The following is a 24,889-nucleotide window of genomic DNA, read 5'->3' on the forward strand; positions in this document are numbered from 1 at the left end:
GGTAGTAGTAATAATATTGGTGCGATGGTGTTTGCAGTTGGATCTAATTTTCTGTCAATGGTAGGAAATGAGGAGGTAGTCATCTGTCATTGTTTTTTTTTTTCAAATTGAGACGTTTCGGTAAGAATTTATCCTGCTTCTGACAACCTTCTAGCTCAGATGAGTATTTTTGGATTGGTAACGCTTTCTAGATGGGACCAGAAATGTATTGGTGTCTAAAACAGTGTACAGATGAGTAGGTTTGGAATATTTGTAACTCTAGTTTAGTCCTGGTTGAGTCAGTTTTAATAGAATAGTTTAGTCTAGGTTTAGATCCTTTTTAAACCTGAGCTAGTTGAAACATTTTTAATAATAAATCACAATAATGCATTAGCGCTTTTCCAGATGCCACTTTACAATTTGGTGCATTATTCATTACTACTGTATACTATAGTAGCCACAGACTGACTGCCAATCTCCTTCATCGGCCTCTTCAACCACCACTATCACTCACACACACTTTCATGTTACACACTGTGGGTGAAGTGCCTTGCCTAGGGACACAGTGGCACCTGGTATTCCCAGTGGTCTCCCATCCAAGTACTAACCAAGCCCGGCCTTTCTTAGCTTCTGAGATCTGAAGAGATCAGGCTTTGATCAGGAGGTCTTTAAATCTGCAGCATTTATTAATAGTTCAATACCTGATTAGTATTAAATTAATTTAATTTTATACTGAGTTGAGTTTAAATTGAGTGTCATCCTCATTAAGTCACCCCATTTTAAATTTGTCTTGGTTTAGTCCTGATTTTGACTTATTTTGGTCCTGGTGTAGACCTATTTTGGACTTGATTTGAACCTGGACTTAATATGGCTTCTTATTAAGGTTAAGTCTTGTTCAGATCAAAATTAGACAATAACTGGTGCATATCTCACAATGTCTCGGTACGATATTATCACAATATTACGATATTGTCACAATATTTATTGATATAGTTTGGAGAGGCTGATATAATTGTAGATACAACACTTTTTTTTTGCTTTTAAAATACCCTGACAAGATTTTGATGTGAATTATTACCATCATAATCCCAAGAATTCAAGTAAAAACATATTTTTTCATGTTGTCTGCGCTGAAATGAATCATGGGATATGTAGTTGCCGATGTTTATAAGATATTGGTACTATAAAACAATGCATTTAAGCAAAGGATTTTGTAAATTGATATATTGTGACAGCTCATGGTATTATTGTGAGACTTTTGAGGATACGATATTGTTACATCCCTAGTGCATATTATATACTTTAAACACGCCTAAACTGAGTCCTTCTGTTCCCTCATACATACATGAAACACTACACTTAGCACACACGTGAAACTCCTCTCTAATCGACTGCATCATGTCATCCACAAACATTTAAAGACGCAAGTGGGAAATCAGACCTCGATTTACATTTCCACGGCAACAAATTAATTAAAATCAAATTGCAAATACATGCTGTGCTGTATGTCTCTGCATGAATTGCCTTGAGGTCCATTAGGATTAGTGTCCGTGCTCAGATACAGACCTGGTATAAGACTGTCATTGTGGGGATATATATATAACAGTGATTGATGCGTTTCACAACAGCACTTAATGACACAGGAGAATCATGGGGCTTCCTCTCTGCTCCTATAGGAACACTTATGTGATGGTTAATATATTAATTTAACATCTGGGAAATCATATTATGCAACAGAATATGAACTATGGGTGGAACATGTCCTATTAAAGATGACATTCATTTAAAATAAACATAGCGTCTCTTAATACAGTCCATTTGTTACATAAAGTGGTCCCTGTGGTGACATTATGTATGTCATGTGACTGAAAACTGCATTGTCCTAATATTAATATAATTGTAATACGAGGAAGGAGGTCCCAAAGTACTTGTACTACTTCCAGTACTATTACTACTACTAATTTATGTTATTTTATTGTGTGCATCAAGTTCAAGTAGTAGTAGTCATAGAACTTGACAGAAACAAGAAAATAACATAGTAGTAGTAGTAGTAATAGTAGTAGCAGAACTTGACACGCACATGAAAATAAACTGAAAAAAGTAGTAATAGTAGTAGTAAAAAAAAATAAAAAAAACTCTTGCTCCTCTACTACTAATACTGCTACTACTAGACAAATAATACTTCCAATTTGTATGCAATTGTCATAGTCAAGAATATGAAATCTTTATAATTCTAGTTCAGTGTTGTCAGTTAAATTACTTAGTTTTATGATAAAAATAAACCGCAAAGCAAATGGGAAATATATACTTGGTACAAGGCTAAGAATACTGCTAAAATGTTGAAAAAATCATCAATAACATGAATCATATTTTAAATCTACCACATCATTTGGACAATACACGGTGTATTCTATAATGCATTAACTTAATCACTCAGAATTCCATTTTATCAATAAACTAACTAACAGCCCTTTAATCCGCATATTGATCGAGTGAAACCTCTTGAGTTCGTATGCAAATAAACGTGAGATTACAGCGCCAATTCTCCCTTATTTGATCGCATTGATTTATTGAGCTGCCTTGTGCTACTTTTAGCTTGACGTTGGTGCCCTCAAAAGAAGCTAGCCGTAAACAAACGTTAGCATCTCTAGGTCTAACACAAACCCCGGGTCTAAACATGGCCGCCGATTCAAGTCAATGGGCCGAGCTCAGTGGTGCAGGTGTCCAGATTGGCCTAGCCCGGCTAAGTACATCGGGTGGTTCTCTGCCTACTGAACATGTGTAGTAGTCATAGAGTGTATAAAGACCTGGATTTAAGCGAGTGTGACGTCACCCACAGCGTTCAGCTCCACTCAAATGAAGCTCCCGATGCTAACGGTTACAGGAGCCAATCTGGAGCCAGACTCCATATGTAGAAATCCAACCGCGAGTATTATAGCAAGAGCCAATCATGATTGAGGTTGTTAAATATGCCCGCAGCTCTCACCGGAAAGCAGGAAGGGGCTTACTTAGCAACAAAACGCACTTGCTGTCAATCAAACCTGTTGCTAACGCCAGTGGGAGCGACGTTGGGAAATGAAGGCGTCTGATTGGTCCATTTATGTTCATACCTTGATTTAGGGACAAACTAGCAAAATGTAAAAACATGTAGCGTGGGTTAATACAAACATTTTAAGACCAAAATAACAAGGCTCACAGCAGCAGTTACAGAGAGAGGAGCCACAAAATGCCAATGTAAGTCAATTGGAGTCAGGGTGAGAAGAAGCAGGAAGAGCCTCCTGGTGCACTTCCTGTTTGGCATGTGGCTGCTAGCACGTTAGCTATGTCATTCATAGATATGGTTTATGGCAGTAATGCTCTTTTCTCTCGCAGGCACACGCCAATGCACACGAGCGAGCGCAAGGAGCGCTGTCTCGTATATCACATGAGCACTTTGACCAATCAGAGAGCGAGTAGCTCGAGCACAGCAGAGCGGAGCCAGAGCTAATGATTAAAAAGCTGTTTTTAAGACAACTGAAGGATTTTGAGCTGAGAAGAAGTTTATGATCTAAAAATAGGACAAAATCGCTACAAAATCCAACCTTTTTGAAAAATGTAGGTCCCTGTCAGCCGAACACAAGCAGTTTGTGATGACACTGTGCTCTATGAGAAAAATCCTTTCTGGCATATAGTTGAAAAAATGAAATGGAGTCCAATGAATTTCCCTTTAAATTGTAATTGTTTTGGTTTGTTTAGTGGTAGCAGTAGACACTGATGAATAACATGAATAACATGACATGTTGAAGCAACTGTAGTTGTAGTAGTTGTCATAGTAGCAAATTTTGCAAATTGAAATATACAATTTGACTTTTTTCCTATATATTTCTTTACTGTTTTTTTTTTTTTTTTTTTTTTTTACAGAAATACACTGGTGCTTTAGCTGTGTAGAAGCTGTAAACATGTGATCATCTCTGGCTCTTATATCTAACATGGCTTCTGCGTGTGTTTAGCTGGAGCACTGGCTTCACTCTGGGCATATATCTTGAGGGATACTTCAAAGACCGCTCGTGTTTTCCAGCTTCAGACTAATTAGCTGCGCTGATGAGCAGAACTTTGGCTCTTCAGATCAGCGCCGCACGCCCTGGATCGTGTTTTCCACCACAGACATTGATGAAATAATCAGATTGAAAACAGGCCAGGCTTTGATTCGAACAATATCATGAAACATTTAACAGCGTTTCCCATGAAATTCTGTTTGTAGAGACACAACAGAGGAGGGGAGAAGATAGGCAATCCAATGCTACATACACATACTTTATAATACTGTGTAACTTTTCTACTGGTCAGCCCACCACTTGTTTGTCTCCATGGAGATGTTATCTGGGGCCTCTTTTATAAGCTCAAGTAGCTTCTGGGGAGTTCCCTTTTTACAAGACTTGCACAAACTATTCTAAATGTTTATATACCTTTTTTGTAAAATAAATAAATAAACAAATATACTTCTTTGTTTAGAATGTTCCATGGTGTAGCATTAAACTTAAACTTCATGTATTTTTGAACAACAGAAGCACGCTAATGAATAAATGCAATATAGATGTTTAATGACAAAATCTCTAAGCTTTGGTTTGGTTATTAGTGAAAATTGTGGGTACTGGGCTTTTTCTAAAAATGAATAAGAAGAAAAAAAAGCATGTAGCTGAAAATATGAAAATGAATACAAGTAAGAATTTCCTTTTAAATTGTAAGAAAAAGGGACTTCATTGTTAATATCTTCACTGAGACCATCTACATAAAACAAAAATCTAGCACAAATTTAAAAACTGCTTTAAACATGATCCAGACTTCCTGCTGAATTTTGGATTTGATTAGAAGTGAAAATATTAAATTAAGTAGAGAAGCTTTTAGGATGTTTAGTAGTAATAGTACTAGTAGTAGCAACTGAAGTATAAAACCCTGAAACAGTAGTACTAGTAGGTAGTATTGTAGTAAGCAAATAGCAGTAGTAGTAGCAGTAATAGTAGTAAGTAGATACTGTATAGCACTTGTCAGAGATTACAGTGCTTTACATGAATAAATTAAGTAGTAGTAGTAGTAGTAGTAGTAGTAGTAGTAGTAGTAGTAGTAGTAGTAGTAGTAGTAGTAGTAGTAGTAGCAGTAACAGTACAATACTAAAAGTAGTAGTAGCAGTAATAGTAGTAAGTAGATATTGTATAGAGCTTTTCAGAGATTACAGTGCTTTACATGAATAAATTTAAAGTAGTAGTAGTAGTAGTAGTAGTAGTAGTAGTAGTAGTAGTAGTAGCAGTAGCAGTAGCAGTAGCAGTAGCAGTAGCAGTACAATAGTAGCAGTAGTAGTAGCAGTAATAGTAGCACGTAGATATTGTATAGTAGTAGTAGTTTTACCAATGTAGCAAACTTTGTAGTATAAATACAAGAGATGAACTAAAATATAAAATGTAATACTTTTGCTTGGGATTGTTAGAGAAACTTATGTTATAACCATAATTCTGTCTGCATCTTTTGTTTTCTGTTTATCCTCAACTATTAAACATACTTGTGTATTTGGAAAATCTCTACACACAAATATTATCTGGACTTACCTGTGGAAAAGACAACATTCCTGGACACAAGTTTGTAGTCGACGATGGAAAACTGCGGAAGTTCGATCCTGGTCACCCCGGTAACAGCTTCCTCTCCTCCTTTCCAGTAAAACTCGATGTCGTCGGTGGTGTACCCATCTATAATACACAAACACAAACACATAGATTCACATTATACAGACAGACGGACAGACAGATAAACACATATATTCACATTATACATCATATATACAGATACTTTGGGCCCATCTGTGTGAGAGTTGTGGGGACTTGTCTGATTTATGCAGAGTTATAAAGGACAGCTGGAGCGAGGGGGAGTGTGGCCAGGCAGAAACATGTCTGAAGTTTGAATTGAGGATAACAACATTTTGGTATTATAATTTCTAAATAAATAAATAAGAAAAAATTTGATTACAATGTAGATTCACTTGCCAATCATGTATTTTTTTGCACAGATTACAAATTAAACAATTATTTAAAAGGGTCTTCTTCATCACAGACATACCTGGAGTTGTGTTTTGTTCTTCTCTCAAATGGAGAACACTCTGTTCCACCTTGTGATGTCATGAGATAATACAGGAAGTGCTTCACTGTGTTTTTAAACTTCATAGACTTTCACTAGAATCATTTGGATGATTTCAGACCTGGAATTGGCAATCTCTACTGAACTAAAGTTAGAAGGTAGCTATTAACTTGAAAACTACCACTTCATGACATCACAAGGTGGAGACGTACACCTTAATAATAATAATAATAAAGGTGTGAATGAAACAAAAACAACTCCAGGCATGTTTTTGAGGAGGTAACAACATTATAACATGGTGTGAAGTTTTGCATTATATAGCAGATTTAAAAAGTCATAACCAGTAAAATGATAAATTATTATGAACTATTTATTATTTTCAATCTTTAAGAAAAATTAGGCAACTTTTTTTATTTTTCAAATCTTAAATTACTCAACAACGACTAACCTGTCATATAAGCACATTAAATAACTGATAATACAGATAGTACATCCTCTATAAAGTTGATACTGTCTATAAAGTTAATACTGAACAAAATGTAAAAGGTAGCTACCACTTCATGACATCACAAGGTGGAAGAGAGCATTTTGAGCTTTGGAGATGCATACAGACACATGTGAATGAGACTAAACACAACTCCAGGTTTGTTTTTGAGGAGGTAACAACATTATAACATGGCTTAAAGCTCACAAGAGTCAGTTTAATGTAATATAAGACCTTTAAACTTGAAAAAAGTGCCTTGAAGAGACTTTAATTTAACAAAACCAACACAGACATCAACCCAACGGATCTCTTTATTTCCCCGGGGACTATAGGTGTAAATCAGCCTTTGAGTAGAGCTGTATTTTCGCTATAATGTCATAAATTACAACAGTAAGCAAAAACAATGACACTGATGTAGATTGTAAAGACATCCTTCTAACAAATGAACACCCCACAGCGGACTTGTTTAATGAAATGTGTTGACGTGAGTTTCCGTCCGCAAACAGCAGGGGGCGAATCACAAACTGACACAAAAACAAGCATCTTATTTCCCCAGAGTGAGAGGTGAGAACGAGAAATTGATTAAAAAGGACTAAATTAGCAGCAGAGAAGTTTTGCTGCTGTCCATTATGTTAATTATATGGACATCTTTAAATTAGCCACTACTAAAAGTACGTAGTGCATGGTAAATCTATATTATAATCACCAAAAAGGATAATTCTAGGTTTATAATATGATCTAAGAATGTTAAAATGATCATATTGCCTTTAAAGAATAGCTGATATTCCTCATTTGCCAAATTTGTGTCAGTCACCTTCATTTAAGTTAAGTAGAGTTCACAAACATTTTATTTAACATTATATATATTATATATTATATATTTAACATGTATTTTTATAAAAACACTTGAAATATTACATTGAAATAATTTGGCTTCGATATTTCTCCATCTATTTGCTCAAGCTTTTTAGCAGTTAAATATGGTGTTCACACAAACGTTGGGCTCATATTTAACTTAAAATTAACATATTTAAAGAATAATAAAAACAGAAAGCAGATTATATGTAGGGTGTCCGCGTTTATCAGAATGAATTTTGATGCAAATTTGGATCTGACAAATGCCAAAAATAAGATGTTTAAAGAGCTTTATAAATTCCCTGATGGACAGTCCATCACTTGTCGTCACGGAGATTGCATAGTTTTGCCTGGAATGTTCCACAGTATGGCATTACACTTACTAAAGATAAAGGTGTTTTACTTACAAATAACTTATGTCTATGGAGATATACATCTTTAATACCGTACAGTTGCATATTCCCGCCAATGTACTAATTTCTCTATGGAGACAAGCAGCTCCTCCATCAGAAAAGTTCCATATTGCGACTTTAAATATGGCTAAAAACAAATATATAATAAAGCATACTGCAACAATTAATTATAAATTCAATGCCAACACCACCGTTTGTGTGTTGTATGTGCAGTTGGATCATTCAGGTGTTCAACCTCCACCAGATGGTCCCAGACAGTTCTGTGTGTTTATGTATGTGTTTAAGTCTATTTATAGATTTATATGGATAATTATTCAAATTTCTATATCCCACCAGGCACAAAGAAAGTACACAGTTATCATGTTGTACACAGACCATCTCCAATTATTAGAATATAGACTGTATATTGTAATTTAATAATTTAATCTTACTGTTTAATTGCGTTTTGTGGAAATGTACATAGTTTTATGGTCAGCTGGTCCCTCTTGAAAATGAGACTGCACATTTGGGAAAAAAGACACTGGGAAAAGTATCTGGATTTTACTAACAGTGAGAGTACTCGGTGATTCAGATGTAACAAATGTGATTTTGATATTAGTTATTTGTTCCATCCCCTGACCTCAATTGTTTTTGTGTCATAAGCTGTTTTAAATGTTATAAATAAAGTGATTATAATTAAAAGTAAATAAAGTAATAAATAAAGTTATGCAAATAGTTATAAAAAAAGTTATGCAAATGAAATCACAGCACTTTTCAAACTGAATCTTCTGAATTTTAAAACCAAGCCTAAGTTTATTTGCAAACACATAGAGATTATTTTATTTTATTGTATTTTAAACCCTAATTCCACTTTATTTTTTAATGAAATAATACAAAATAAATGTGGGTAGGACTTGATAAGCTTTCTAAACTTCATCCTACTCCTTTTGAGGACTAATAATGGTACCAAAAAATTAAAAAATGAATGCACGTCACGTTCCCTTTTGAGCTTCTGGTTTATTGTTACTCCTCCTTCGTGCAGTGTTTGATATGGACTCCAAAAGCATCTCAAAGCATCTGGTAATTTTTTTCTTAATCCTGCCAGCTCTGAAATCGTAGCCTCCACTAACACATAAAAACGCTTTCTAAATCTCAACCGCTCACTCACAAAGATGTTTTTTTGTATAATTTGTGTTTTATTTATTTAATTTCATTTCATTTTTCCTGGTGCTTTCTACTCACAGCTCTCGATCTCCAGGGTGCAGTTCTGCTCGTCCAGAGGGTAACGTCTCAGATCCATCATGCAGGCTGCTGTGGTGGTGATCCTGAAACACCAGAAACACACACACACACACAGAGACAGAGGTGTGTGAATGAAGTCATCTCAACACATGGCACATGACAGCGAGATGGAGAGACAGGAAAGAGGACGAGGAGAGGGAGCGAGGAAGGGGCAGAGGGAGGAGGTAAGGCAATAAGGAAGGAAAGGAAGCCAGAAACCAAGAAAGGAGGAGAGGGAGCAATGAAGCAAGGAAGAAAAGGAAGTAAGGAAGCAGGAGAAGTAGAATAGTGAATCACGGAAGGAGGAGAAGAAGGAGGAAAGGACGGATGGAAGGACACAAGGAAGGAGGACAGGGAGGAGGAAAGGAAGGCGGGGTGAGGAGGAGGAGAGAAAGCAAGGAAGGAGCAGAGGGAGGAGGAGAGGATGCAGGCAAGGATGAAAATAAAGGGAGAAATAAAGCAAGGAAGAAAAGGAAGTAAGGAAGCAAGGAAGCAGGAGAAAGAGAAGGAAAGGAAGCAAAGAAATAAGGAATCAAGGAAGGAGGAGAAGAAGGAGGAAAGGACGGATGGAAGGATGCAAGGAAGGAGGAGAGGGAGGAGGAAAGGAAGGAAGGAAGGAAGGAAGGAAGGAAGGGAAGTCACAAAACAAGGAAGGAGGAGAGGGAGCAATGAAGCAAGGAAGAAAAGGAAGTAAGGAAGCAGGGAAGCAGGAGTAGGAGGAGGAAAGGAAGGCGGGGTAGGAGGAGGAGGAGGAGAGAAAGCAAGGAAGGAAGGAAGTAAAGAAGCAAGGAAGGAGCAGAGGGAGGAGGGGAGGATGCAAGAAAAGAAGGAGGAGAGGGAGTAGGAAAGGCAGTAATTAAGGAAGAAAGAAAAGGAAGCCAAAAATCAAGGAAGGAGGAGAGGGAGGAGGAAAAGGAGGAAAGGAGAGATGGAAGAAAGCAAGGAAGGAGGAAAGGAAGGTGGGGTGAGGAGGAGGAGAGAAAGCAAGGAAGGAAGGAAGGAAGGAAGTAAAGAAGCGAGGAAAGAGGAAAGGAAGCAAGGAAAGAGGAGAGGGAGGAGGCAGTAAGGATCAAACCAGCAAGTGTTCACTGTAGAGCAATCGAGAGTGGTTCGCAAATTGGACAAATCCAGGACAAAGCAAACATCTCCATGGAAACAGGTGGTGCATGGTTAACCTCCAGCACAAAGGTTCCACAGTGCACCTTTAAATCCTCTTTTCTTTTCTGAGCTGGTACTTTACTGGGAGTTTATATCTGAACAGGAAACTCGACGTCCATCCCTCTGGGCTCTTCCTCACACAGTCTCACATTACATACTGACTGTGTAACTGTATACCGACGCTGGAAGAAGTACTATGAAGAACTATGTCCATACTTAAGTAAAAGTACAAATACTGGAGAAAAAAAAGTAGAAAGTATAATGTGAAAAATCTATTTAAGTATTTCATGCTGATTTTGAGATGTAATAAACCTTCCAAAACAGATAAGTTGGTAAAGATTTGTAATTTTTTTTCCTTTTTCTTTTCGTATTTTAATTAATGAAGTGTTTTTAGCAGGTCTATGATACAAAATACTTTTGTTTATTTACTCAAAGCTGAACTCAAAAACTTCAGGATGTCACCACAAACATGGTAAAATAACCCCTGAAAAGTACTTTTTTTCCAGTCTGTAATGGATTACAAAGATATCTGCTCTCAAATGTAGTGAAGTAAAAGTAAAAAGTGTTCACTGTAAAATATATTTAAGTACAGATACAGTTTTTACTTAAAGTTATTAAAGTCATTTATACTTTAAGGTGCACTGTGTGTTTTGGTGGGCGGTCCGTCACCTGCTTGATGTTTTTTTTTTTTTCCTAAAATGTTCTACAATATGGTATTTAATTTAACTATCTCCATGGCGACAAGCAGGCCACATCACAGGTCAGATCTGTGGAGAAGTCGACCTGCTCATAGAAATAATGCATGTTTTTTGCGGTTTAGTTTAAAGAAATAAAAATAACCGTAATTTAATAAATACAAGTTTTACAGTATTTGATTAATGCCATACTGTGGAACATCGCAGACAAAGCAAAGCCATCAGAGGCATGGAGACAAGCAGATGTGGGACTCTCCACTAGAAAAGTTACACAGTGCACCTTTAAGTAACAATTATATGTATCTGAACTTTACTTAGTTATATTTTATATATATAATGGATACTTTTTACTTTTACTTCACTACATCTGAGAGCAGGTATCTGTACTTTCTATTCAATTACATTTTTGAACAGGACTGAAAAGTAAAAGTATTTGTTATTACTGTTTGAGACCTGCTGAAAAGGCTTGATAAGATTGAGCAAACAAAAAATACAAACAAAAAAAATGAATTCAGTTATTTTTACTGAACAAAAATTCAGCATAAATCTTTATCAGAATCACTGCATTTGAAGTTTGATTAGATCTAAATCTGTGTGAAATACTACATTTTTAAACATGTACTTTAATACTGTTACTAGAGTATTTTTTTGCTCCGGTATCTGTAAAGTACTTTGCTACGTGTACTTCATTACTATATTTATCTCTATATAGCATTGATCACAGGAGACGAGCTTTGATCAAGACTTCGTGTGAATCTGTCCACTCCAGCGAAAACGTCAAAAGGAAATTGAGACTTAGAGAAGAGTCTGAAGATGATCTCTGGGGAGTGGAGTTTTGTTTATCTCCGGCAGAGGCTCAAACTGTTCCTAAAAAGATGTTAAAAATAAACACGAGATGCAAATTGCGGTTGATTGGGCGTTCTAGTTGGCAGGGAGCCAGCGGGAGAGAGAAGGATGCTGAGTCGGAATGAAAGGGCTCGTGTGACGCTCATGTTTCCGATCTATGATATAATGTTGTTTCCTCCTGACCTGGAGTTGGGTTTTGTTTCACTCACACATGTTTAACGCACAAACCCTGCACGTTTAGGATGATAAGGAATGTTTTTAGGAGGTAACAACATTATAACGTGGCTTAACAATACGGGTATCATTTGTTCATTTGTTTTTCAAAATAAAACCAAAAATAACAAAACACACAAAAAAAAAAATCTTTTCTTCATTATTTGTCTCCAAAACCAAAATGAAAAAAACAGATAACGATTCTTTTTTCAGTTTTTGATTTTGTGTTTAAATGAATAATGGAAAAAACAGATAACGGCCGTTTCCCGTTTCCCTGACTTAAACTGTGATGACGGACTGAACCAGGACTGAACCAGGACTGAACCAGGACTAAACCAGGACTAAACCAGGACTGAACCAGGACTGAACCAGGACTAAACCAGGACTAAACCAGGACTAAACCAGGACTGAACCAGGACTAAACCAGGACTGAACCAGGACTGAACCAGGACTGAACCAGGACTAAACCAGGACTAACCAGGACTGACTAAACCAGGACTAAACCAGGACTGAACCAGGACTGAACCAGGACTGAACCAGGACTAACCAGGACTGAACCAAGACTGAACAGGACTGAACCAGGACTGAACCAGGACTAAACCAGGACTGAACCAGGACTAAACCAGGACTAAACCAGGGAACCAGGACTGACCAGGACTAAACCAGGACTAAACCAGGACTAAACCAGGACTAAACCAGGTCCGGGACCAGACCAGGACTGAGACCAGGACTGAGACCGGGACTGAGACCAGGACTGAGACCAGGACTGAGACCAGGACCATACTGGGACCGAGACTGGGACCAGGACTAGAACTGAGACAGGGACTGAGACCGGGACCAGATTGGGACTGAGACCAGGACTGAGACAGGACTGAGACCGGGACTGAGACCGGGACTGAGACCGGGACCGGGACCAGATCGGGACTAAGATCAGACCCGGACCAAGACGGGGATCAGATTGGGACTGAGACCGGGACTGAGACCGGGACTGAGACCGAGATCAGACCAGAAGTGAGACCAGGATTGAGACCGGGAACAGGACCAGGACTGAGACCGGACTGAGACCTTGGGACTGAGACCGGGACTGAGACCGGGACTGAGACCAGGACCAGACTGGGACCGAGACTGGGACCAGGACTAGAACTGAGACCGGGACTGAGACCGGGACCAGATTGGGACTGAGACCAGGACTGAGACCAGGACTGAGACCGGAACTGAGACCGGGACCAGACTGGGACCGAGACCGGGACTGGGACCAGACCGGGACTAAGACCAGACCCAGACCGAGACGGGAACCAGGACCAAGACCGGGACCGAGACCGGGACCGAGACCGGGACCGAGACCGGGACCAGACCAGGAGCGAGACTGAGACCGGGACCAGACCAGGACCGAGACCGAGACCGGGACCAGACCAGGACCAAGACAGGGACCAGACCAGGACTGAGACTGGGACCAGACCAGGACTGAAAACGGTTTAGTCCTAGTTTAGTCTTGTTTTAGTCCTGATTCAGTCCTGGTTCAGTCTGTATGACAAAAGTCCAGCATCCAGGAAAACGGCCGTAATCTGTTTTTTTCCATTCTTCATTTAAACACAAAATCGAAAACGTTATTCATTTTTTCATTTTGCTTTTGGAGACAATAAAACAGTTGAAGAAAACAGTTGTTCCTTCTTATTTTCGTTTTTATTTAGAAAAAATAATGAACGAATGATTCTTAAAGCTCGTAAGAATCCATTTTGTGTAATATTGAACTTTATTATTATTAATTCAGCACAAAACTAAATTTGTTCCTAAAAAGTCTGCGCTCCAAACCACACACTTTTACTGAGGACTGGCTGTAAACGTCTTGATTAAAAAGACCCGAGATGATCACTGACAATTACAAATGACTGAACCTCCATCGCTATTCAAGTTTGATTAATTGTTCAGCCCTAAATATCAAAAACCAGCGTCACTCCTTTTACAACTGTGAGTAAAAAAGAAAAGTAGAATATTAAAAGCTCAGTTCCCCACAAAGGCCGTGTTTCTTCTCCTCCAGTATTCCCTGAAAGCTGCTCAGTATTCTGCAGGTGCCGTCTCTGCTCTGTACCTGACTTACATTTATGTAGGAGGCCCTCCCAGAGCCCAGCACATCTCCTCTTTCATCTGCTCAACTCCAGAGACCACACGAGACTACAGGCTGAGTGTGCGCGCATAATCAGAGCCACTACACAAAAACAAACACCCAAGACCTGCTTTAGACCTGGTTTAGTCCTGATTTAGTCCTGATTTAAACCAGGTTTGAACCACAGCTCCCATAATCAGAGCCACTACATGAAAACAAACACCCAAGACCTGCTTCAGACCCGTTTCAGACCTGATTTAGCAGTGCTTTGGTTTAGACCTGGTTTAGATTTGGTTTTGTGCTGGTTTAGTCCTGCTTTAGACCGGGTTTGGACCACAGGCCAAGTGTGCTCACATAATCAGAGCTACTGCATAAAAAACAACACCCAAGACCTGGTTTAGACCTGGTTTAGACCTAGTTTAGTCCTAGTTTAGTTCTGATTTAGTCCTGCTTTAAACCAGATTTGAACCACAGCTCCCATAATCAGAGCTACTATACAAAAACAAACATCCAAGACATGGTTTAGACCTGTTTTAGACATGGTTTAGACCTGTTTTAGACCTGTTTTAGTCCTGATTTAGTCCTGATTTAAATCAGGTTTGAACACAGCTCCCATAATCAGAGCCACTACATGAAACAAACACCCAAGACCTGCTTCAGACCCGTTTCAGACCTGATTTAGCAGTGCTTTGGTTTAGACCTGGTTTAACTTGGTTTGGACCTGGTTTAGACCTGGTATAGACCTGCTTTAGACGACAGGCTGAGTGTGTGTACATAATCAGAGCTACTACAAAAAAACAAACATCCAAGACCTGGTTTAGACCTGGTTTAGACCTGGTTTAGACCTGATTTAGCAGTGCTTTGGTTTAGACCTGGTTTAAACTTGGTTTGGACCTGGTTTAGACCTGGTATAGACCTGCTTTAGACGACAGGCTGAGTGTGTGTACATAATCAGAGCTACTACAAAAAAACAAACATCCAAGACCTGGTTTAGACCTGGTTAGTCCTGGTTTAGACCTGGTTTAGTCCTGGTTTAGACCTGGTTTAGACCTGGTTTAGACCTGGTTTAGACCTGGTTATGTCCTGGTTTGATTGTAGAATCAAACCAGGAAGAAGATTGTAAAAATGACCAAACAACCTTCAGAAAGTTCACTTTATAACTTTGTTTGAGAGATGACACTATTTTTTACAATTTTTTTTATTTATTTCTAATCAGTTCTGATTCAGCCTTAATATGAGGCTACAGTTCTGTCTAGTTTTTTTCTAGGATTTGTCCTTGTTTAGTCAAGGCTAAGTATTATCTCTCCAAAGTTACTGTACCCTTATTTACTCCTGGTTTATTTGAATAAATTGAGAGAAATATAATAGATAAATAGTGACAGTAGAGTTAGGCTTGTTTATTTTATCCTGGTTTGAACCTGGTTTAAGACCAGTTTAGTCCTTATGTAGACCTGGTTTGGTTCTGAGCTAGTCCAGATTTTGTTCTGGGTTTAGTTCCAGTTTGTCTCAGTTTCCATGTGCTGTATGTGGAATAAATGCACCCCTAGTAAGTCCTGGTTTAGTTCTACTTAAACCTGATGTGGCTTTACTTTACTGTAATTTACACTACTTGGTTCAGCCCTGGTTTAGTCCACATTTAGTCCTAATTTAGTCCTAATTTAGACCTGCTTTAGTCCTGATTAAGACCTGCTTTAGTCCTGATTAAGACCTGCTTTAGTCCTCATTTAGTCCTGGTTCAGACCTGCTTTAGTTTCACCAAACCCCCCATGTATTACGAGCACTTGCTAATAATTCAAAGTCTCCATATTCATGTGTGTGTCTTGTGAACCTGCCACTGCCACTTCAATGGGAATTCAAATTAATGTCGAATCAAACAACAGCTGCCTGCTCAAAATCACACGAGAACTGCAGACTCTATGGTCCGTGCTCTTTCTATTTCTATTCTAGTGGAGCTGTTTTAATGTTTAACCTAAAAACGAGACGGGAGGTGCTCTGATGCTTGACTTTTAATCCTCTTTATCTGCTCTGTGGCCAAATACAAATCAAACGTCCAGCAACGGCAATGTCAATGACAGATTTAATGGTCTTATATTACGTAAAATGGACTCTTGTGAGCTTTAAGTCATGTTAGAATGTTACTTCAAGACCTGGTTTAGTCCACAGGCGTGTGTGTACATAATCAGAGCAACTACACAAAAACAAACACCCAAGACCTGCTTGAGACTGCTTTAGTCCTGCTTTAGACTTAATTTAGACCTGCTTTAGACCTGCTTTAAACCTGATTTAGCAGTGCTTTGGTTTAGACCTGGTTTAGACCGGTTTAGACCTGGTTTAGACCTGATTTAGACCTGGTTTAGACCTGATTTAGACCTGGTTCAGCAGTGCTTTGAATTAGAAATTATTTAGACCAGATTTAGACCAGATTTGGACCTGATTTAGACCTGGTTTAGACCTGATTTAGCAGTGCTTTGGATTAGACCTACTTTAGACCTTGTTTAGACCTGGTTTAGACCTTGTTTAGACCTGGTTTAGACCTGGTTTAGACCTTGTTTAGACCTGGTTTAGACCTGGTTTAGACCTGGTTTAGACCTGATTTAGCAGTGCTTTGGATTAGACCTACTTTAGACCTTGTTTAGACCTTGTTTAGACCTGGTTTAGACCTGGTTTAGACCTTTAGACCTGGTTTAGACCTGGTTTAGACCTGGTTAGACCTGTTTACCTTTGATTTTAGACCTGGTTTAGACCTGTTTGTTTAGACCTTTAGACCTGGTTTAGACCTGGTTTAGACCTGGTTTAGACCTGGTTTACAGTGCTTTGGATTAGACCTGGTTTAGACCTGGTTTAGACCTGGTTTAGACCTGGTTTAGCAGTGCTTTGGATTAGACCTTGTTTAGACCTGGTTTAGACCTTGTTTAGACCTGGTTTGGACCTGGTTTAGCAGTGCTTTGGATTAGACCTGGGTTAGACCTGGTTTAGACCTGGTCTAGTTTCAATTCAGCTACCTTTTACTTGCAAATCCAGCCCTGGATTTGCAATTCCAGGGCTGCAAGGATCCAAATGTTTCTCGTGAAGGTGTGTATGGAGTTATAAACACAGTGGAGCACTTCCTGTATTACCACGTGACATCACAAGGTGGAACTGAGTGTTTTCTGTTTAAGAGAAGCACTAAGAAGCCTAATTATGCTGGGTTTATGTTTTAAACATGTGTAAAATTATGAAACAAAACACAACTTCAGGTATGTTTAAGTACTTTCTTCAATACTTTGTACTTCTACTTGAGTAATATCATTAGGCCACTGTGTAACTATGGTAACCAGATGATTAATTAACTAATAAAGCCTTGTGGACTATTATAAACCCAAATCAATTATACACTGCAAATTAGCTTGGTCAAAATGTATTACATAAACATTTAAATCTATCAGAAAATGACTTAAAAGTAGTGAAATTATTTGTCCATGCAGCAGGATCATTTTACTTGACAAGTAATCTTAAAATAAACTACCTCTACACTAGAATTAAGCCGTCTCAGAAGTAGAAGTACATAATAAATCTGAAAACAAGATGAATAACCTGATATAAAATTTTAAATCTTGGCCACACTGCAAAAAACAAAATCTAGCCAAGTTAAGATGACTTGAATTAAGAAAGTTTTATGATGATTTGAGTCAATTTCACTTGACAAGTAAAATGATCTGCCAGTGGAACAAGACTTTTTGTACTTAAAATATGAAAATACACCTTGCTGCACTTAAAATAAGAAAAACAAGAACTTTTTGCACTTAAGAAACAAACTTGAATGTTGCTTGAATGAAGAAAAACACACTTATTCCATTGGTACTTGGTATTTCACTTGTCAAGTTGAAACTACTCAAAGTAAAATGTTTTTAACTTAGCTAGATATTGTTTTTTCTAGTGCAGATCAGAGAAATTTCCAGTGTTCATTTTAAACCTGATGCCCTTCCTCATATAATCATTTTTGCAAACTCAGAGCAGATTTCACTCGACACAAACACGCCTAATATCGGTGTAGGACACAGTGAACAAAACAACATAATTAGCATAAAATTGTTAATGTTTGCAAATCAGATGCTATTCTGGGATTTGTAAAGTGTGATTTCCATGAAAAACACGTCTCTCCGCGGAGTTAACGGCTAAACTGAAGCAAGCACCGCCGACAAATTACGAGCTAAAAGGTCAGGGAAAAGTCAGGGTTTTACACAATTAAAGGTGCACTGTGTAACTTCTCTGGTCGAGGGTCACCAGCTTCTCTTCATGTGGATGTAGCCTGGAATGTTCCACAGTATGGCATTACAAGCATTTAACTCTACGGAAACAGCAAGTGACGGCATAGGGCTAAGTTAGATGCCAGATCTGTGGAAAGGCGAGCCCATTCAGAGTAAGAATGCAAGTTTTTAAGTCAATTAAAATCCATGTTATTGAGGTTTAAAGGTGCATTATGTAACTTTTCTGGCGGAGGGTCCATCACTTGCTTGTTTCTATGGATACGCCATTGCTCTGCCTGGAATGTTCCGCAGTGTGACATTAAACAGCTCTACATTTACTCAATTACAGGTGGTTTTAGGGCTCAAAACTACCTCAAAAAACAACATTCTGACTGTGAGCGGGGTCGCCTCTCCACAGATCTGACCTGTAACTTTTTGGTTTGGTCTCCATGAAGATAGAAAGGTTTAATGCCGCACTGTGAAACTTTCTAGAGTAGAGTTGCAAGTTACACAATGAACCTTTAAACCTCATGCTGACTGAGAACTTTGCGTTAAATGCCACCAATACTTTTAAATGTTTAATTACAACTTTAAGTGCTGTGTAAGGAACTAATTAGCAGACGAGTTATGTAATATTAATGCTGGGGTTAGCCACGGTATGCCAGCCCAGCGGGTTGGCTTGCTTAGTACACATAACATGCTAAAATCAATCAATACGTCAATCAATACATGTTTATGGATGTTAAAGGGCTCATATTACGCTATTTTATGATTTGTGTTATAATGTTGTTTCTTCATCACAAACAAAACTGGAGTTGGGTTTTGTTTCATTCACACATGTTTAACGCGCAAACCCTGCATGTTCAGGTTCTTTAAGTTGTTCTCTCAAACAGAAAACACCCTGTTCCACCTTGTGATGTCATGTGGTGATACAGGAAGTGCTCCACAGTGTTTTTAAACTCCATACACCTTCTCTAGAATCACTTGGATGATTTCAGACCTCCAATCTCTAATGAGTAAAATGAGCTGTTAACTTGAAAACTACCACTTCATGACATCACAAGGTTGAACAGAGCATTTTGAGGTTTGGAGATGCAGACAGACTAATAATGAAGGATTACTCAAACACGTGTGAATGAAACAAAACACAACTCCAGGTATGTTTCTGAGGAGATAACAACATTCTATATAACTAGAGCAGGGGTCTCCAGTCTTTTTCCTCGGGTGATCTACCTTTACAAAATGAAAATCCCAGAGATCTACTAATGTTAGCAGTCACAAGAAACTGAGGGTATAGAAGAGCCGCAATGAGCTTTAGATGAGGTACAGATGGATCCCTATAAAACATAAACCTTTATTCAATTATTACTGCACAACATTAGGCTCAAAATTATATATTTACAATGATAACAGACATTTAATTCATCAAATTGAGTTATTCAGCACAATAAATATAATTCAGAAATCTCTTGGCGAGCTATTTGGGGGGCGGTGGAGAGATACTGGCAGCTTCCGAGCTACAGGTTGGAGAACCCTGTACTAGAAAGTTTGAAGTTTTATAGTTAAGGCAGTGGCCCCCGCCTTACATTACATCCCTCCAAATCCTCGCAAAACTATGGTCGTCACATGGAATCTCCACGCACCCCCTCCACTCCTCACTTCTTCTACATGCAACCCCACCTCCAGCACCATCTTGCAACCACTTTTCTGTGGGAAACACCATCCTATACAATGAACACTGTGGTCCAAAGTAAGAAAAACATCTGAGGAAGGCTTTTTTTTTTTGCCGAAACATTATTTAAAAATTTAAAAAACAGCTTTTGGACACCGATCATCTGAGTGTGCTATGCATTTTTCCACTTTTATTTCACTTTCCCTTGCATTTGCACCTCTACAAGAACTTTGGTGTGTGTTTTGTTTAATTTGGTAACCACAAGGGTCAATTTATGTAATATAGGACCTTTAACATTTATTATTACTTAAACTGGCAAAAAGTCCTCTGATCACAATAATTATTTTGAAGTTATTTATATTTAACAACATTCTTCTAGCCATTAGGAAAAATAAGTTACAGACTATAAGACACGTTGGCATTTATCGAGTAGGAGATCAATAAGGGGCCATGATTACTGCAGCCTGATGTAGTAATGACCCGCCCCATGACTGACGCTCATTCTCTTCCTGTTTATTCCTGCTCTAGGAAATACAAATCAATACAAGATTTACAAGATTACTAATTATCTCTATGCATTTTATAGTTTACAGACTTTGAAGGTTCACTATGTAACTTTTTTGTTGGGCGTTCACAATATGTCATTAAGCAGTTCTACCTTACGTTTATATAACTACAGGTGGTTTTATAGCTCATAAATACATAGAAAAACAGGCATTCTGACTTTTTTTTTTTTTTTTTTCATGAAAGGGCCCATATTATGCTGTTTCCTGATCTAGGTTATGTTTTTATCTCATCACAAACAGACCTGGAGTTGTGTTTTTTTTCTTTCACACAAGTTCTTCTAATTAGGGCTCAGTATCATTAAGAAGTTGATGATACAATACATACCTCGATACATAGGCCTCGATACGATACATCTCGATACAGTGAGCATTTGATTCAATACGATATATATTTCAAAGCAATTCGATACGGTTCAATAAAGAAAAGGCTAAATCATGTCTAAAGTTAAACAGTTTTGTGCAAAGTTAACATGAAAAAACTGCCCATTTTACTCATCAAAACAGTGAAAAAGCCAAATGTGTCACATAAATAAGCTAAAAAACTGTAGCGATGTTAGTAAAATATACCAAAAGAATACTCTTGATGATATATTGTTACAGCAGCCCAAGATAACGATACTGTATCATCACATTAAACGATACGATATATCGATATTTCAATATTCCTACTTCTAATACAGGAAGTGCTCCACTGTGTTTCTAAACTCCACACACCTTCACTAGAAACATTTGGATCATTTCAGTCCTAGAATTTCCAATCTCTATACAACTAAAAGTAAAAGGTAGCTGTTAATTTGAAAACTACAGCTTCATGACATCACAAGGTGGAACAGAGCATTTTGAGCTTTGGAGATGTAGACAGACTAATAAAAGGATTACTCAAACATGTGTGAATGAAACAAAACACAACTTCAGGTATGTTTTTGAGGAGGTAACATCAATTTTGCTTAATACACGTCCTTTAAAAGTACTTTCAGTAAAACTCTTATTTCGGTAATTTGTGCCAATTTACCAGAAAAATTACAAACGTCTAAAGGCCAAAGGCTGGACATGTCAGCTCTAGAAACCTAAATCTTAAACCAGTTTGAACCAGAAAAACAACAACAACAACAATAGTAAACGGCTCTTCACAATTGCGCCCGCTGCTGTCCTCACCTAAGTCCGTAGAGCACGGTGCCGTCCGGGTGCAGGCGGATCATGCGGTTCTTCACCGTGACTCCGTGGACAAAGGACTTCTTGTCGTTGAGGAAGTAGGTGTCCGGGACCCAGAGCTGATCGGCCACGCGGTTGTCCAGGGTGAGGTTCAGGGGGATGCCCACGTACGCCAGCCTCTTGTCACGCCAGTACTGCTGGAAGTACATGGTCAGGGTGTAGTCCTGTGGAGAGAGGGGGAGAGGGTGAGGAGAGGTACCAGGTACAGCAAAGAGTACGGCAGTAGTTTTAGTGTTTTACGATATTGTGAGAAGAAACATTAGAATTTAAAGATTTGTGGTTATTGACACTAAACAACAGTGAAATCCTTAATTTTATTTCATTCACATTCACAACTAGGGCTGGGTATTGTTAAGAATTTGCCAATACGATACAAACCTCGATACAGAGCACTTTCGATTCATTACGATATTTGTCAAATTGATTCGATACAGTTCAATAAAAATATGTCTGTGATACTAAAAGTCTTTGTTAAACTACTTCTTGTGCAAAGTTCACATGTAACACAAACATTTTAATCATCAAAACAGTGAAAATGTCAAACGTGTCGCATGAATGAGTTTCCTTCCTCTAAACAAGCAACGAAACTGTATCACTGTAACAAAATAATTGATTAAAATATACCAAAAAAATACTCTTGGCGATATATCGATACAGCAGCCCACGATATCGATACTGCATCATCACATTAAACGATATGATATATCCATATTTCAATATTTTTGCACACCCCTTTTCACAACACTTCATCGTTCCTCTAGTATGGGACCAGATTATGAAATCGAACTTCGCATTGTGTAACTTTTTGGTTGTTTCTATGGAGATGTCATTGCTCTGCCTGGAAGTTTCCACAGTGTGACATTAAACCACCTCTACCTTACATTTATTCAATTGCAGGTGGTTTTATAGCTCAAAAATACCTAGAAAAAAAGACATTACTTCTGTGAGCGGGATTGCCTTTTCACAGATTTGACCTGTAACTTGGTTTGGTTTGGTCTCCAGATAGAAAGACAGAAAGGTTTAATGACATACTGTGAAACATTCCAGAGAGCGGTCGCTTGTATCTGCGATCTTGTCCTTTCGGTCATTACCCAGAGCTCATGATCATAGGTGAGGGGAGGAACGTGGATTGAGTGGTAAATCGGCTCAGCTCTCTCTTCACCACAACGGTCCGATACAGCGACTGCATCACTGCCTACGCTGCACCGATCCACCTGTCAATCTCACGCTCCATCCTCCCCTCACTCGTGAACAAGACCCCGAGATCTCTGGGTTTTGGCAAAAGAATTTATCATTTCGGAGGCCAATAATTCTGGTTGAAATTTTTTTTTAAAACAGAAATTTTAACAGAATGTACCTTATTTTCTGGGCTATTATTCACGCTCTTAAGCCTTCAACCCCATCAAAAAACGACTGCACGCCCTATACACGAATCCACTCGGGTGTCAAAGCACGACTTCAGTAAACTACAACGCCGCACCACCTGCAGCGCACGCAAACACGCACGGAGCAGCCACACTCGTCACTCCACGAGGACGAGGAACGGAACGGAGGAACGAACCGAAAAAGCGAGTGCAATGTGCCACTTCTAGACACAACTGAACAACTGAGTCACTGCGAACACGCCGACAATCCAGCGGTCCCAGACAGCACCCTCCCTACACGCCACAACTGAACAAAGTCAAGACTCACCGTGAACGCACCAAACAAAGTCCGACTGACCCATCAAACTGTTGTGTTTCGTTTAAAGTCCAGTGCGGTTTATTTGTGAAAAAAGTTCGAAAATAGACCATTTAATGACATTTGTGCGCCTTATAATCCAGAGTGCCTATTAGCCAGGAAAATATGGTACAGTCTAGAAACACAATTTATATGTAATTTTTGTTCTGTTTTCAGATTGAGCCGTTCACTCAAAAAAGAGAAGTCATTTTGCGTCTTGGAATCTGCTCACCCAAAACTGTGCTGCGTGTCTTCCATGCAAAATTTGGGAAATCTTCAACAGGCAAAAACAAACAAAATCCCATAATAAACTTTTGATATTCAACACCTAAACTGTTTAATTTCACTGAGCTCGACTTCGTAGTTTAAAGACGAATGCTTTTAAAATGATGTCAAATTTTTCGGGACACCGTGTACTATTTATTTAAAAAGGGTTCACTGGGATTATCTTGCTTTATTATTATTATTATTGTGTCAGTGTCTTGCCCAACGACACAACAGCAGAGACAGACCAGAGTGTGTGGGTGTGTGTGTATCCAACATATAATAATAATAATAATGGTTGTATATATTGTGTTTTTATCTCGGTGTAAACAGTCCCGTTGTGGACAGCAGCTTTGAAACTGGAGTTGTGTTTTTGTTGTGATGACACGACTGCAGCCCACAGACTGGAACAGACACAGCCAACTGATTCAACGCACGTGCCAAATCTCTCTCTTTTCTGTCTCTCAATCCTCCTCTCCTTCTCTCTCCTCTTTCATCCCTTTGTTCTCTCCCTTCTGTCTGTCTTTCGCTCACCCCCTGCGCTTTTTTTTTTTGTGTGTGTGTGTGTGTGTTTCTCTCTCCTTTCTCTTCGTTGCGTCTTTCAACTCCGTCTCCCGTTTCATCTCGCTCGGTTTCTTTCTCCTTCGCCCTCCTTTCTTTTCTCTCTTCTTCCTCCGTTGCTTTCTGTCGCTCTCCTCTCTCTCTCTTTCCATCTCCTCATTCTTGTCTTTCTCTTTTTCTCTATCTTTCCGACGTGTACAGTATGTCCTTCTCCTCTTTCTCTCCATCTTTCCTTTCTCTCTCTTGGCTTTTGTTTTCTCATCTCTCTCTTTCCCTCGTCTCTTTTCTCCATCTTCCACTACCTCTTTTTCCTCCCCATCCATCTCATTTTCTCTCCATCTTTTTCATCATCTCCCATTGGTTCTTATCTTCTTGCTCTTTTCTCTCTCCCCATCTTTCCATTCTCTCTCTCATCATCTCTCCCTCACCATATTTCCTCTCTATCCCCCTCTTTTTCCATCTCACCCTACCTCTTCGTCCTCCACATCCTCCCCATCTAATCTCCCTCTACCTTATATTCTCTCCATCTTTCCCATCTATCTCCCCGTAGTTCTTCTCTT

The 24,889-nt window shown here is 38.7% G+C and overlaps 1 protein-coding gene across 2 annotated transcripts in view; it reads right to left on the minus strand.

The window, feature by feature from the left end:
- The window catches only part of LOC110153283 (gamma-aminobutyric acid receptor subunit beta-3-like), a 174,596-nt gene that overhangs the window by 44,882 nt on the left and 104,825 nt on the right, over positions 1-24,889 (minus strand). For both annotated transcript variants that reach the window (XM_055163606.1, XM_055163613.1), the window contains 3 exons: positions 21,729-21,949; positions 9,055-9,137; positions 5,559-5,696 (listed from right to left, as the gene is read on the minus strand). In XM_055163606.1, the coding sequence (XP_055019581.1) occupies positions 5,559-5,696; positions 9,055-9,137; positions 21,729-21,949 (442 nt within the window). The remainder of the gene's footprint in view (positions 1-5,558; positions 5,697-9,054; positions 9,138-21,728; positions 21,950-24,889) is intronic.

This window comes from Boleophthalmus pectinirostris, unplaced genomic scaffold, assembly GCF_026225935.1.
Source record: "Boleophthalmus pectinirostris isolate CB_2022bp ecotype Guang Dong unplaced genomic scaffold, ASM2622593v1 HiC_scaffold_11, whole genome shotgun sequence".
Taxonomy (NCBI): domain Eukaryota; kingdom Metazoa; phylum Chordata; class Actinopteri; order Gobiiformes; family Gobiidae; genus Boleophthalmus; species Boleophthalmus pectinirostris.